The 17147-nt window shown below is 38.8% G+C and overlaps 3 protein-coding genes across 3 annotated transcripts in view; 1 reads left to right on the plus strand and 2 right to left on the minus strand.

The window, feature by feature from the left end:
- LOC113510445 (tuberin) overlaps positions 1 to 1808 on the plus strand; it is a 45724-nt gene extending 43916 nt beyond the window's left edge. The window contains exon 37 of the mRNA XM_052903299.1: positions 331 to 1808. Coding sequence (XP_052759259.1) covers positions 331 to 531 — 201 coding nt within the window. The 3' untranslated portion in view covers positions 532 to 1808. The remainder of the gene's footprint in view (positions 1 to 330) is intronic.
- A 1261-nt stretch (positions 1809 to 3069) lies between these two features.
- Positions 3070 to 3611, minus strand: LOC113513099 (28S ribosomal protein S33, mitochondrial). Its single transcript, XM_031909545.2, has one exon. It carries the CDS (start codon positions 3481 to 3483, stop codon positions 3136 to 3138), a length of 348 nt encoding a protein of 115 aa, XP_031765405.1. The 5' UTR covers positions 3484 to 3611; the 3' UTR covers positions 3070 to 3135.
- A 3281-nt stretch (positions 3612 to 6892) lies between these two features.
- Positions 6893 to 17042, minus strand: LOC113513863 (N-sulphoglucosamine sulphohydrolase). Its single transcript, XM_052903283.1, has 10 exons — positions 16907 to 17042; positions 15996 to 16125; positions 14755 to 14891; positions 13987 to 14143; positions 13353 to 13527; positions 12432 to 12495; positions 10569 to 10886; positions 9346 to 9518; positions 8255 to 8384; positions 6893 to 7803 (listed from the first exon to the last, which is right to left on the minus strand). The coding sequence occupies exons 1-10, from the start codon at positions 17004 to 17006 to the stop codon at positions 7550 to 7552; spliced, it is 1638 nt and encodes a 545-aa protein (XP_052759243.1). The 5' UTR covers positions 17007 to 17042; the 3' UTR covers positions 6893 to 7549.
- Between the last annotated feature and the right edge of the window lie 105 nt (positions 17043 to 17147).

Consider the following 17147-nt stretch of genomic DNA (forward strand, 5'->3'; position numbering starts at 1 on the left):
ACTGTTTACAGTATAGTATTTTATATACTATTGTCATATGCAAACCGTGGAATCAAATTTTTATTATGGTTAAAATATATTTTAATGTAAAACATGGAGATATATATATTAATATTGCGTGGCGCCACCTGACATTTTAATTCAGAAATCGTTCCTCAACAATTTTATCATGAAGTGTCCAATAGTGCAGTGTTTTTCAATCTTTTTTCATGGCGCGACTCCGTTAGTATCTTGCGCCCCTCTACCCTCCGCGATTCCAAATCTACATATGTGTATCTTATTACAGTACAATTATCAAATCGATTAATGTGTGTGTGTGTATGTGTGCAGCTGGCGGCGCAGATCTCGCGGTCGCTGAACGTGGGCGGGGCGCCGTACGCGTCCAACTCGCTAGAGCGGCTGCGCATCATCAAGCGGCTGCGGGGCCGCCTCCTCGACGACCGGCTCGCGGCCGCGCGCGCCGTGCAGCCATACGGCCCGCCTGACCTCGCGCAGCGCATCGCCATCGACGACTTCAACGACTACATCTAGCCGCGCCGCGCCGGCCGGCCCTAGTCCTGATCATTGCATGCGTGTGACTGAGCGCCGCCGCGGCTCGGGCTCGGGCTCGGGCTCGGGCTCGGCGGCCGCCATCTTGTTATAGTGAGTGCGAGCTTTAATCCGCGGCGAGAGGAGGCCGGCGCCGCCGCCGCTGCCGCCGCCGCCGCAGCCGCCGCCGCCGCCGCCGCCGCCACTCTCCCCTCCCGCTGCCGGTGCGATAGTTTTAAGTGGATCTCCATCGCGAACATGTATATTCGCGTAAAGATATCGAGTATAGCCAGTATTGTCGAGAAGCCGCGGGCCGCCGCCGGGCCAGCGCCGCCGACCCACATCTTCATCACACACAAGTGAACACTGTCCCTTCCACAACTATTCTTTTCTACAATGTTTGCGTCACATGTGATGGTAGTCTAGCAAGTGATATGAAATAAATCTTTCTTTCCCTTATTTCCTTCTAACTAGTAGTTCAAATTTATATGTAACTCTGTCAAGTTTTCTACTGGAGTACGCTCCGCTTGCAGTATGTAGGGATCGGCGCGAGATGCGACCCGGACGGCCCCGGCTCGTCCCTGTCCGAGTGTAATCCGCGAACTTGGCGCTGTTCGTTTGTTTTTGCACAATAGACCCGTAAGTTACGCTGTAAAAATACGCGCGGTGGATCAGTGGGCGCGAGCGGCCCGCCCGCCCGCCTGCCGCAGCTGCGCGGTGCAGGCGGGCGCGGTCGACGCCGCAGAGGTCACATCGTTTGTACCATAACTGTGTTACTTTGCCGCAACAGAGCAGCTATGATTGCCCAGAGCTCACAAAACACACCTAGTAATAATTTGATGCGATAATTATGTGTAATAATAAATAATAATATGTAATTTATTTTAATTATGGTTTGTAATGTATCTCAATGTTGTTTGCGGCCTAGAGTGCTCGACACTGGGGGCACGGTTCGTTTCGCTTTCCCGTCTGCGGAAATATTTGTTTAAGACTTTAATATTAAGATTTGACGTCGTACGCCCGTGTTGAACGCCACTACGCCTAAGAAATGTGTCGACAATTTTAATTGGGATCTTGTACTGAGTAATGTTAATAGTGGACCGATAGCGTCGTGTAGGCGTCCTACGGCCGTTTTGTGAGCGGTTGGCGCGATCTCGAGCTACACACCTCACACAACAATAATATTGTAAAGCAATTGAGGCATTTCTTGTTAAAATATTTTATGTAGCAATTTATTTCCTGACGAAAGATTTTTTAATCAAATAAATGATGGCTATTTTTTCATATGTTTTAATTTGCTATTTCACACCTCTTAGTGAGGAACTATAAAATACCACATACTGTTTCGCCCATGATACCCCCCGTGTGTTGCCATTCCTGAGGACTCAGGTGTTATTCCTCTGTACCCAGTAAATTCACGCCATATCCCACCCTTCAAACCGAAACACAGCCATGCAAACACAACTGCTTCACGGTTGAAACACGAATGGGACAGAGGTACCCAAGCAATCGACTTTTGTACAGTCTCCTTTTTGCAAATTCAAAATAATTTTGTATATACCATCCTTCCTTCCTTTATAAGGGACATTTACGGTGCAAAAATTTGACAGGCAGACAGACAAGTGATGAGTTGCCTGTTTGTATGTTTTATATTATTAACATGATATGTTACTGTCTGTAAATATATGGGAACATACGCATCCCCAAGAGACACAGTTTAAGCCTTTCTACTTGCATCAAAGTATAAATGTTTGTTAAAAAATTGATGCAAATTTGTATGTCATAAACAAAATTAGAACTTTGACAGTGTAAATTTTAATGAAGGATCTATTTAGTTTGTACTGTATTTATTTTTCCAATTGAATTACTGTGGTGCTGGTGTCATCACAAACCTTATACAATTCAAGACACGGATCAGTCTTGCCAGCTATTAGTTGTACATCAATAATTCGAGAGGAAACTGAACCGTTTAATATGTACTTAAATGTTAATGTTGATTGCGTCATCAATGATTTTAAATAATAGAATTATTTCTATATATTATGTCAGTAACAAGTCTTTATACCTAACAATCGCTCTGTCTGTGTAGTCGGCACTCCTTTCATCCCTAGGATGTTGGAAGGGAACCTAAGTTAAATGTTATACCAAGAAAAAATCTTGAAAAAACCATTCTATCTTGTTTGCTCACTACCAGTAGGCTATATCCCTCCTAGCAGCTGATGGTGGAACACTAGTATTTGGTGATTTTTTTATTATAGCTCTACCAGGGCTGTAGTTATTTTGTCAAAACAGAAAAAGTTCTAATGACTATTTAACAAAAATATTACTTTATGACTGCTTATGTACAAAATTAAATATAGTACATTTTGTTTCCTTTATCTCGGGTGGTTGCATAAGCGTATTCAGGGGGTGGGCAGGCCATACCCACTCCAAAAAGGAGCAGAGATTTTAGCTATAAGACAGGTTGGACAGTATGTATACGCTTTTATAAGCCAATGTGCACCTGGGGGAATGTCTGCAGAGCAATTCAAAGTAACTACATTAAACCTTAATTTAATAATTTATTTACAATATCTACTAATAGAACACTAATCTAAAAATAACAATCTATTCCTTTTTCTCTTCCAAGTGCCGTTTCCATACTTTAACTTTTCCTCTCAACTCTCGGAGCCTCTTCATTTCATCTTTAAAGTCCTGGTGCTCATCACGGAACAAACCATAGTCCCGCAGTTTAAGTATCAAGGCATGGGTCTCGACATGTTTCGGGTAGTAATGGATGATCTCCTCGTTGGTATGCAATGGCCTCTCGGAGAATATCTTCACTACCTTCATAGACTTAGGGTTAGTTGGAATCGCCACTTCCCCGAAGATTCTGTTAGAAAGTCGCTTCATGCGCCGAGCGTAATTTGTAGATGCATTTATTAATTGAGAATATTTTGCGTAATTTGTCGCCATTATACCAATAATCCTGTTTGAATTTAAGAAGAAAGTAATTTTATGAGTAGCATAACATAACCTAAACGAAATAAAATAAATACCTAGTATGCAAAGAGTACATCACAGATTACAGAGACTATGATACACAGAATAAAGAGACTATGTCTTAAGCAAAGATAAGTAATAGTCACAGATTACAAAGGTTAGTATAGTATTCTGTGGGGTTGGCGTATTGATGACAGCATACTACATCCGAAAATCTTGACTCTTCTTGAACAATTGTTAGGTAATTGTATTGTCAAAAATATTTAGTATTATGTAGCATGGTTCCTTCGTAATCACAATTGCGTTAATTAAGAAAAATGCCGTCATTTGCAATTAAAGCGAGTAAAAGGAACCATATACGTAGGCTATTCTATATCAAGGTTGTCACTCACATTAGTTGTCAGCAGTCCAGTCAGAATAAATTGTCAAAAACAATCAATCAAAACAAAACGGAGTGTTTACATAGGTACCTTAGGGACATTTTTAAGTACCTATTTACGTACTCTTCTTAACAAAACGATCAATATCGACGTCTTCGTGTCAATGCAATTTTTGTGACTCGAATTCTCCATAAATCACTATAGTTAAATAGTTAGTATGACTATTATTTAGACAAGAGAATATGTAACTGTGTATTTTGTAATATAATAAATCTTTGTCTAAAACATCAGCATGTGTGCTTAGTGAAGTGTAAACATTGCTAACTAAACTACAAGAAACCAAATGCATGCATAATTTGACTGTTAAATGGAATTAATACGTAATTTAGACACAATAATAAATAATATTTAATTACTATAATTATATTTCTTGTTATTCAATAGGTACGAAATTTACTTTAACAAAAAATAAAAGCTTTCTTGTACGCTTCTAACTTTATTGACATAAACAACTACTAGTTGCACATAATCTGAATGTCTCGACTTGCGACTACTACACAGGCACCAGAGGTTTTAGTTAAACCAGTAAGTAATACATAATTATATAATTTAAACTTCTTATCATTAGAAAATAACTTATAGGAATATGTAAGTTTTATGGCATTTGTATTAGTTGGATTATACATAATTACAGTGCATACCTACTATAGATGTCATCAATGTATGCCTATAACAATATTTTAATCTGACCACAGATATAATTTCAGTTTAGACTTCCTATATATTATTTATAATGGAAAATTTTTGATTGTCAAAAGCAGCATATTTTAAAATGTTTAGTGTAGAAGAGGTTTGTAATCATTAGATATCTTTGTAAGATCACAGTCTGTAGAGACATACCTATTCTGCATGTAAATTGCATCTTTTATTTATTGAATCTTACAGGCACTTATTTTAGAGTCCTAAATTTTTCCCTAAACCTAAACTTAATACTAACAACAAAATAATAATATTTTATAATTAAAGTACTATAATTTTCAGAGCAAAATGTTTTCTTACTGGTCATTTAAGATGAAAGCAGGTGCTCTGCTGCTGGTGCTCGCTCTCTATATCTATTTCCTCTTATTTATCAAAACTATTTACTTAAAGAGCAAGAGGCTTGATCATATTATGGCAATGGTAAGTTATTAATGTTCCATTTTTATAATGAATGTGGTTATCTCTGAGTGGTAGGTCCTTTGACAGCTGACCTGAGTAGAATCAGAGCACTTGATATGGCCTCGGACTCTTTTTGAGTGTGCAGATTAATAACCTGTTTTGTAATAGTACATAAATCACTTATTGCTGTTTGACAATTCACTCCTTCGCCTCTGGCCAGAGACATGAAATCACTGTAGTTGTTCCTGTTAATATGTCCGTCTGTCAGTATTTCCTGGGGGCAGAGGGTGAAAAATGTGGTGCAGCAATATGTGCAAATCGAGCAGGTCCCAAGTGCCTATGAACACTGATTGTGAAAAATTATATATTAAAATAAAATGGTTATACTACTAGGGTAATATAAAGATTGATGAATGTGGAAGAAGCGAAAAAGGTTTGTTTGAATCGAAGCATTTGGCGTTCCATTGTTTCTGCCTACCCTAATGGGAGACGGGCGTGACAGATATGTATGTATGTATGTATGGTAATATAAACTACCCATCATACAGAGCGTCTTACATGCCTTAAGTAATGAATACTGTGTTTTTATGATCAGATCTATATAATTCCTGCTTTTGTTGATTATTTATGAACATTTCAGACTATGGAGACAGAAAAGTTAATGCACAAGGTGCATACAATTGATGAAAACTTGGCCATGAAGATAGAACGGCTCGATGAACTATATGAAGATTATTAGAGATGTATTTGTGTAATTGTAGACAAATTAATAACGATGTACCTATTAATTTGCCTACAGTAACAAACACATTATTGCCAAGTTCTATGTATACCATGTGGAGAAACTATTGGACAGCAAATGGCACATTACAAATATGATTAGGTACCACTGCATCATTCAATGTACACTTGTACTTACTCATACTTAAATATGTATATACTGCACCTTTGTGGATCTGAAACTTTACACCATTTGGACTTTACATTAATCTCATGATCTCTCTTACACAAAGGTATACTATAATCTCACCAGTTGTTAATTCTCTGACATATCTGACTAAAGTTCTGTGCATTTCTCTGCATTTTTATAGTTTTTGGCTCAATTGAATTGAGACTTTTTTATTGTGTTTGTAGTGATTGTTGACATATTTGCCAAGGCTGTCATAATATAATTTTGTTAAATTTGTTGTTATATTAACACACTGGCTGTTCCCGCGGCTGTGCCTGCGTGATTTGATAAAGTCTCCTGTGTATTATGTAAGGATATAATCTACCCGTATAGCAAATGTCATTCAAATCCATTGTCATCATTTAAGTGTAAAAGAGTTATTAATATTTATATAATATATATATATACCTGCCATCGGCCCTTCTACTGGCTGTAATCAAATCTGTTTACGATATGTATTTAGTTTTTAGGATTTTCTCGTCCATTGACGTGCCACCCATTCCAATACGTCTATAAATGGTCTACTTATAATGAGGCATACAGGCGTGGTGTTTTCAGATGGAACGCATCCCCACTCGTATCTTCAGGAAGCTTCACAGCTAACTTGATGGTACATTATGATATTGAAGTCGTTGCTTGTATGTTATACATGACTTGTTCATTTCGGCGACGTTCGAGTCGCCGAAAGTCCCGATCAACGATGTCTCCGAGTGGCCCGATCTCGGTTGGGATATTTTCATTATTGTTGATGTGTCTCTAATTTATTTTAACATTTATCCTACGGCAAAATTTTTTTTTGTTCATATTTTATTATAGTAGAATTGTCTGAAGTGTCGTGCACGATAACTGAACTATAACATTTTGTATGTGATAATATTGAATTAAAACACGAGTATTTCATACGTAACATTTATTGGGTACTAACTCGGTATAATGAAGTCCACAATTTGTTAACAATATTTTATTTATATGAATAAGTAAACATGCAATATATATATAGATTAATCTAAGATGCCATGATTATTAAACTATCAACGAGATTCATTTTATAACAAAATTTTAAATCTATTAATAATTTTATATCTATTAATATTTGAAATGTGTTTATTATCACAGCATATTTATTGTGATTGTGTAATTTTATCAATAAATGTCATGTTAAATACTTTGTTCTTTTTAATTTAACTGTACATTTTTTTTTATTTAAAAAGCAGGAGTTTTGCAATATACCTATTAGTTTCTATTTTATAAAAGGAATGTAATAAATTAAATAACTGCTCGAGTTATAGGCCAAATAGTTACTCAACACCCGCCATATTCATATGTAATATAACTTAAAAACTATTGTACAACTCAACAAGATAGTGAATATGAGTATTAAAAGGTTTCATTCAGCTTTAACATTGAGATATGTAGCTGGGCCCGTTTAGTAGTAGAAAGGCAGTCTTAATCATCTCAAGGAATCCTAACATAGTGGCAAGTCGAGAGCTAAAATAGTGTAATTGGAAACAACGTACACGCCAGCGGGCAGCGCGGTGGTGGGTATAGGTGCCTAGTGCAGGGCGGCGCCGAGTCCGTTGTCGATCGCGGCGCCGAGTCCGTCGTCGAGCGCGGCGCCGAATCCGTTGTCGAGCGCGGCGCCAAGTCCGCTGTCGAGCACGGCGCCGAGTCCGTTGTCGAGCGCGCGACACTGTCCGCGGCGCAGCAGCGCGGCGGGCGCGCACAGCCAGGGGTCGCGGCTAGCGCGCTGCCACGCCGCCAGCCGCTCGCTCAGCTCCGCCCACGTGTCCGCCAGCGACGGCTTGCCTGTCCAACGTACACCGGCAGCAATGCTTGTTAATAGATCGTGATGAAAGGGTAACCCCGCCTGTGCTACCATACCATGCGCTGGCGGGGTACCAGTGAGGGATAATAGGTGTGGATAAAACCAGGTCAATTAACCCATCGTGACGGATTCAACAAAAATCAATCACAATGGTTTTTAGGGAGAACCGCATGGAAGTTAATTTGACAAGATATTACTAGCAATGGGAATTAACGTCCCCATTACTAGCAATCCTTCTTTCCCAAATAACAATGGTAAACATGCAACAAATACTCGCATATTGTACAGTACAAACATGAAAAATATCTGCGCAAGTGCATGCAGGCCTTGATCAGTCGAATAAGCGACCACAAGTGACGCTACGAATTAGCAAAAAAGTGTGTAAGTGTAAGAACAGTATTCAAAGCTAATCCGGTGGGCGAGTGTCCGTACCGTACAAGTTGTTGGTCTCGGTGGGGTCGGCGCGCACGTCGTACAGCTCCCACTGCGGCCGGTAGTAGTACTGCTTCAGCGTCTTGTACCACGGCAGCGGCTGCTTGCTGCGCGTGCGGTTCAGCAGGTCCTGCCCGCACAGAGGGAGGAGATATTTTTTTTAAGGGCGATGATGAAATGGTAACTCCGCCTGCGCTATCGGTATACACTGGCGGAACACCAGTGAGAGATGATAGGTGAGAACGAAACAGATCCGTTAACCCATTGTGACGAATTCCACTAGAATTAACTACGATAGTTTCTAGAGGTAACCGCGTGGAGGTCGACCTGATAAGGTGCATTGCCAGTAATATGCAAAATAGACCCCATTACTAACAACTCCTTTTCCCCCAAGGAATTGGTAATAATGCGCCAACTCATTTCCACTGCATTGTCACTCACTGGTGTCCGCCAATGTATACCAACAATAGACAGAATAGAGGCGGCTGGTCTTAAAATTTAGATAGGTACTCTTATATTAAAGTGGGAGTATACCAAACAATTTTATATTCAATCTATTCGGTTTATGAAGTCATGCATTAACATAGTAAAGTAAATTATATGGAGGTACATTAACACACAACAGTTGTTATATGTCATAATGTATAATTATACCTAGGCAGATTAATATTTTTTACAATTTTTAATAGCAAAAAATCTATTTTTCAATTAGGTTTGCAGAGAGACGATGCTATACATATAACATTAAATTCAATTTATGAACTAACATCATTTACCTTTAACTGTCCATTGCTGATAATAAGCCTCCCCTTTAGAGAGTTTAGCCAGTAGTTGCCACGCTTGGCAGGCAGATTGGCAATCGCAGTTCGGCTTTAGAGATATTTTAAGAGGGACGCTGCCCATCCCTCGCCCTCCCTTAGTCGCTTCTTACGAGACCCACGAGAAAGAAAGAGGTGTCCTATTCTATGCGGGGACCACACGGCGAACTATATATGTGTGTTACAAATGGTCAATAAAGTCACAATAAGTCTAGTGGGAGCCACTGCGGGCGTTATTCCGAAGCGCTCGCTGCATACAGCTGCTAATGTTACCTGGAAGGTGGGCGAGACGTAGAGGTCCTGGTCGATGGGGAAAGGCATGGCGAAGTGCAGATTGTGTATGAGCTTGTAGCGGCGCGTGCGCACGGCGCGCATCGGGTAGTACATCGTCACCTCGTGGTGCGTCTGCGACGCGAACACCGCCTCGCGCTCGTTCGGAGGCGGTTCTAAGCAGGGCACGCAACCAAACATATATTGACCATCACATTGTTCTTTATTTCACCATGCCATAAGATGGAGACTTTGTACAAAAGTCGATTGCTTGGGCACCTCTATCCCATTCGTGTTTCTACCGTGAAGCAGTTGTGTTTGTATGGCTGTGTTTCGGTTTGAAGGGTGGGATATGGCGTGAATTTACAGGGTACAGAGGAATAACACCTGAGTCCTCAGGAATGGCAACGCATGGGGGGTATCATGGGCGAAACAGTATACTATGTTATGTCCATGGTACTGCTCATGTCTATACGCGACGGTTACCACTTGCCATCAGGTGGGCCATCAGCTTGTTTGGCATTCTAAGTTGTATAAAAAAATAAAATAAAAAATGGGCCCGTGGCGTATATCGTAAAAAAAAGTAGTCTACTTGACCTCAGACCCTAGATCACCTCAGTCCCGAGTTTCCGCCGTCAAGCAGCTGGCTGTGATTGCACGGCTGTATTTCGATTTGAAGAGTAAGATATGGCACAAATTACAGCGATCTGGTGATAGATTACACCTGAGTTTTTATAAATGATAACGCGTGATAGATACAATGGGCGTCACAGTGTATCCTGTGATGTTTATGTCTATTATGCAACGATCAACATTTCCCCATTATATATATCATCATTTCGGCCGTTAACTGTCCACTGCTGAACATAACCCTTCCCCTTAAGGTAAGTTTTGCTAATAGTTGCTTCGTTTGGCAGGCGGGTTGGCAACCGCAGTTAGAGTTTAGAGATATTTTATAAGGCACGCTGCTGCCCATCACTCGACCTCTCTTAGTCGCCTCTTACGACACCCATGGGAAAGGAAGGGGGTGGCCTATTCTATGCCGGGACCACATAGCTTATTATACATATATATATATAAGAAGTCATCTCGTTACGTTTTCTAAATTTCATTAAAAAAAAACTACATTGTATGTTTTATACAGGTTGAGAGTAAATAAACATTATGTTTATAACTTCAATAAATTTAACCGATCAAGAAAATAATATATTTAGAAAAGTGTATACCTTTCTCCAGAATAGGCAATAAACTCTTCGGTTTATCGGAGTGCCACAGTATGTCGTTGGTGTCTTCCTGCTGCTGCTGTATGCGGAACCAGTCGAGCACCGTGGGCATGATGTCGAGCAGGCTGACCAGGGCGCTGGAGGCTTCGTTCCGGCGCGCGGCCGGCTCCGGCGACGAGATGAGCAGCGGCTCCCGCAGCCCCGGGTCGTACAGGTTGGTGCGGCCCGACGGGAACGGTATGCCGTTGTCCGATGTGAAGATGATCAGCGTGTCTTGCAGGTGGCCGGCCGCTTCCAGCTCTTTGATCACCAGCGCTACGCCTATGTTGAAAAATATAAAATAAATACTGTATTTATTTATTTTCTTAATTACTATATACTGTATTTATTCTAATCGCGTGGTCCCGGCATAGAATAGGCCACCCCTTCCCATCTCGTGGGTATCGTAAAAGCCGAATAAGGAAGGGCGAGAGACGGACAGCAGCGTCCCTCTTAAAACATCTCTAAAGCCTAACTACGGTTGCCAAATCGCTTGCCAAGTATGGCAAATACTAGCAAAACCTCTCAAGGGGGAGGCTTATATTCAGCAGTAAATAGGTAAAAACTGATATAATGTATTTATTCATTCATAATAATTTCATTTATAAAAAAAATTTTGATGAGTTACTTTTTAATAAAAATCTTAACAATACGGATTAGCGCAAAACTACACACTCATACAACATACACACTACACAACAATTGGTACATGTACGCGCACGTACACGCACGCATACACTCACACGAACGCACACATACATTCATACACACACACGCACACATACACAAACACACACACACACATGCATGCATGCACACACACGCATGCATGCATTTAGATATACTTATTACTAGATAATGTTTATATCTTAATTGTATGGTACTATGATTTGTATTTGCATATTTATGGAGGTGCGTGACCCTCTGATACAAGTAACATAAGTGTCTAGTAAGCTAGAAGGTCACAACAACGATTTTAGTATTGTATCAATTTTGTTACGAAATAAATAAATATTTTTTCATTTTCTATTTTTTATATATTTATTCATAGACATTAAACGTTCACTTTTAATAATAGATATTAGGTTATAACGAAAATATACACAGGTGGACTTATCCCTTAAAAGGATTTCTTCCAGTTAACCTTGACATCCCGAAAGGAGAAAGTATCTATAGGGTTTGTATATAAAGTATAACATATGTTATACCTATGGTGCAAAAATAATAAGATTTAAACCTTAAGAGCCTGATTTTTTTAAATCAAATTAAAAAATATATAAGTGTATCCTTTACTGTGTTTACTAATGGGGAAAAATTTTATAAAAAAATCAAAATGATATTTTTATATATATATTTTTTTATCTTTTTTATTTAGAGGTTTTTATCCTACAAGGATATGTCAGCCTCATCATTCCCTAATTTTATAAAACACCTCACATACTTAAAACATTGATACATAAATAAATAATACATAATGTCTTAGTAATATTTTGATAAAGGGAATTATTGATACAAAAATATAGTAATTAAAGATTTTGCCATTACCATATTTATTTTGAAAAAAACATTTGTAACATGTAAACAGCCAAATATTAAAATAAAATCGATTGTAGGCGTCCAATGCGATTTATAACCCCGGTATAAAATTTGAAACTTCAGGTATTTAAGGGTTAATTTTGATAAAATTAGAAAGAGAAAGGAAAAGATTGAGAATCATCAAAATCAGTTCATTTTCTCTTCATCTCCAAACCTCTTTTTAAGGTTGCTTTAAAATAAGTACCCGTGTGAAGTATACCTCATTTGTATCAGTATGCTTAAAGTATTTACCTTGATCGAGTCGCGACATCGTCGTATACTGTGCCGCCACGTCCCTTCTGGCTGCTTCAGTATCCTATAATTAAGAAACGAAACATAATTTACTCTTATGCACTACTATGTTACAATATACACACACAGGGGGGACGGATTGTTAGTAATGGAGACTGAGAATCCCATTGCTAGCAATATACCCAACCAGTAAAATATATATATATATATATATATATATATATATATATATATATATATATATATATATATATACACGCAAAACCGCATACAATTAAGTTGAAGTGGCTGCTTGAATGTTGTTATATGCTTTATATTGATTTATTATATTATTACAGATTAAACTAAAAAACTGTTAACAAAATTTATAACTTTATATATTTTTTTTTACATATCATCATCTTCCTACCATAACCCCAATCATTTGTGGTCGGCGTAATATGGTTTTATCCATATTACAAAAAGATTTAGCTTATAGTTTTACGACCGGCCGCCTGCCTGACGTCAACCCTCTTTGGAAATGCATTTGTTGGTGGTTTCCGTCACCTACGGCATGGAGGAAAGGATTGAGGAAAAAAGGAAGGGAACGTTGGAAATGCGTAAAGGGAATTGGTGAATGAGGGAAATAAGAGACTTATGTGGGAAAGGAAGGGGGGGGAGGAACAATGCAATTGCGGAAAGGACTTTTTTACATATATAAAATCGAATTGTGTAATTACGCAAATATGAAAACTATTCATGGCTCAATATGACTTGACAATGTAATGATTGAATCAGACTGTATGTTTTCCTAAAAATAAATAAACATGTTTAATTAGATCGAAAAAAGTAACTTATGTTTTTATTCAATTATAATTTATTTTCAATTTCTCAAGTCCACTTTTAAGTAATTACTTACAGGAAGATGAAATAAAGTGTTACCTGTATGTGGAATGGTAACTGCACTTCGTCCCACTGGTAGTACCACGGCTTCCAGTCCGGGATGAGCCCCATCCCTTCCTCACCGGAGCCGAACCGCTCGCAGAAGGGCCCGTACTGCGGCTCGGTGTTGCCGCACCGGTGCGGGTCGTGGAAGCCCACGTATAGGAAGAACGGTCTGACGATAAATGGTTACGTGTGTTTGTTTTTGGAATAATGAGAAAAAAAACAATTGATCCGACTCGAAGGATCAAAAAATTGAGACTGCCTTTGCTTATGCGATGGATACAAAACCGTTTTGATATTATTTAATTGGCAATTAGGTATTACGTTAATCCCAATATACCATGCCATACTATGGATATAACAGTCCATGGCCATTATGCTGTTAAAATTAAAAGAGATGGTTACTACTGCATCAGACGGGTGCTCAGCTTTCATACCAAATTGTATAAATATAAAACGCTACTAGTGTGTGTGTGTAATATTTATAAATATGTGTCGATGCTGTATCCATGTGGTGCGGTGTCGTGTATGTGTGTGTGTGTGTGTGTGTGTGTGTGTGTGTGTGTGTGTGTGTGTGTGTGTGTGTACATGCGTGCGTGCGTACGTGCGCGTGTGAGTGTGCGTGCCTCACTTGTTGTCCCGGTTGGCCTGCGCGAGGAACTCCCTGGCGAGCAGCTTGATGTGCGTGATGTTGCGGCCCACCTGGTTGATGTGGTTGTTCTCCTCCGTCTGCTCGTAGTCGAACCGGTACACGCTCGCCGGGCCCACGTGCTTCTTACCTATGATACCTGCATGCATATACAGTAAATACAGTATTACTATATCCATGACTTGGTCGCAGCACGTGTCCAAATGTCTAAGACGATATAAAACCTATCTGAACGTCACATGATTAAAATTAAAAAAGGCATCTATATATTAATATGTGAAGCAAAAACTTTGTACCCCTTTTTTACTAAAATTGCACGAACAGAGGACTATGATATTTGGCACACTTATAGTTTATATATAGAAGGAGTACAAAATGCTAATATTTTTTTTTAATTATGCATAAAAAATACATTCAATCAATAAAAAAAAAACATTACACACACTACCATGTATTTCACACACACACGCACACATATATATTTTTTGTTTATTGTTAAAGTCTGTGGTCAAATTGAGAATAGATTAATATTGTTTGCCTTTAAAATTATCTATAAGGTGAGTGAAAGATCTTCGTATATAACGAAGAAGAACTCTAAAAACCTTATAATAAATCGGATCAGTCGACACATATGTAAGAATCTCCAAAGTTGTAATAAGATCGAATTACAATAGACTACGTGGTATCAACTGACATTCATGCCTACAAAAATGTTCTGTGCCCACAAAAGTGCTATGTAATGCTCGGTACCAGTCTTAATTCCATGTTGACGCAGCAGGTTGGGTAGGCTGGTGACGTTGTCGAACGAGTTGAAATGGTGCACACCGTGGTGCAGACCGTACATGCCATTCTGATGGCTCGGTGTGCCGGTCAGCAGGGCCGCGCGGCTGCAACGTTGTAACGGAAAGCGATATTATACTTACTGTCATAAGGCAATACCGGACTTAGAAGGGAGGTGCCGCAGGTACCTTCGACTGAACAGCGAGACAGTGCCACCGACAAAAAGCCCAGAAACGGTCGTCAATTTTTTTTTTATACAACATGGCAAACAAGCTGACGGCCCACCTGATGGAAAGTGGTAACCGTCGCCTATAGACATGAGCAGTACAGCGGACATAACAGAGTATACTGTTTCGCCCATGATACCCCCCATGCGTTGCCATTTCTGAGAACTCAGGTGTTATTCCTCTGTACCCAGTAAATTCACGCCATATCCCACCCTTCAAACCGAAACACAGCCATGCAAACACAACTGCTTCACAGTTGAAACACGAATGGAACAGAGGTACCCAAGCAATCGACTTTTGTACAAAGTCTCCCACTGGTATCTATATGGTAATTACTGGCACCCTCATAACGTTATGATAGGAATGCATTATATGCACGTTACATAGTCTGTGGCACTTACTTATCTTGTCGTCGTCTGTCATATGGGAATGTCTATGGTCATGTCTTAATAATTATTATCTCACGTGACCTTAACTGAGAAAAAGGAAGGCGGGGTGCCAATATGTCAATCTCGTATTTTAAAAAAAATCGATGTACGATCGTGGCAATTCGTCACTATAACCAATGTTCATAGATACGTTGCTTTGTTAAAATTCCTGGTTCAATTCTCGGTAGAGCCTATTTAGGAAATGAATTATTCTAAACTATGTAGCCTGTTTTCTATCCTTACCCTAGCATGAGAATCAAACAGTTGGACAATACTATTTTTTTTTTAATGGGTGGTAATAAAATGGTAACCCCGCCTGCGCTATCGGTATACACTGGCAGGGCACCAGTGAGAGATGATATGTAAAGGTGAAGCAGGTCAGTTAGCCCATCGTGACGAATTCAATAAGAATTATTCACAATGGTTTCCAGAGGGAACCACGTGGTGGTCGACGTGATAGGGTGTATTGCTGGCAATGGGTCAGTTAGACCCTATTACTAACAATCCCTTTCCCCCAATACTATATTTATGTAGGTAATAGTCCAATGTACGTCACCTAGGTGAGCAACTGCTGACCGACGTGAAAGCGTTGTTGAATATGACACTGCGTCGCGCCAATGCGTCTATATTCGGTGTTTGACATATTTTGTTTAGGTAAGCACCGATTTCGAACCCACCGTCATCCGCTGCAATAATAAGTATTTAATTAAAATAAAAATAATTACTCAATCAAAAATTTATGTTTAGCATGCGAACTTCTATTTGCAGATAATTCCAATTAATGACATTAAAGAATCGGAAACATTAGTGACATTGTATTTTAGTAGATATTTTATATCCAATTGTAATTAGATATTAAATATATTTTATACAGAAAAAGTTTCTTGACTCGACAAAGAAATTACAGTTGAATATGTGTCGTGATGCCATTAAATATTATAAGAATGTTTTAGTTATTAATTGTCATAGATTTTATATGTCAAACAACTATGTAAGATTTTCAGTTTATTAAAGCCTAAAATTCTGGCGAATTATACTTTCATTCTTATTAATTACATAATATGAATATTATAATAGGCAATTAGACATTACAAAAACATTACCTACAATCTTTATATTACTAGAAATTGCATAAAATGGAATAAACAATCACACGAGAGAGAGCGAGATAAGTACCAATTGGTAAGTGTGAGAGAGAGATTCAATGTCATGTCTATCACATCGTATAAAAATTTATAGTTTTCTTTAATGTTTTCATACTTTTTACCGAAAGTATTATAACTATTAAATTGATTTAAAAAGATATAATTAAATAACATTTTTAATTTACGAATAAAAATACCTATAAAACGTTATGCTTATTTTTGACAGATGATAACACGCGAGAATGAATCAAGTAGGTATTGCCTTCGTTCATACCTGTGTAGGTATTTTTTATAAACAAACGATGATATTGATACACGTTACCTAGCAGTAGAAGTACGTTTCTTGGTTTGTTGGATAGCACTTTTTCAGTCAATAAAGTGCACAATAACAGCGCGTAAACAACGGTCGACGGCCTCGCCATATCTTTAGCACGAAATATGACGTGTCGCGAGTGAAGTGTTGACACTGCAGTGGTGCCGGTATTCCAATTATTGACCGCACTCGTTTTGCCTCCAAAATTCAAATATATTCTACATCCTTAATTTGCAAAGAACTATTTTAA

The sequence above is a fragment of the Galleria mellonella genome, unplaced genomic scaffold, assembly GCF_026898425.1.
Source record: "Galleria mellonella isolate WM207_F2 unplaced genomic scaffold, CSIRO_AGI_GalMel_v1 utg139, whole genome shotgun sequence".
Classification (NCBI taxonomy): Eukaryota; Metazoa; Arthropoda; class Insecta; order Lepidoptera; family Pyralidae; genus Galleria; species Galleria mellonella.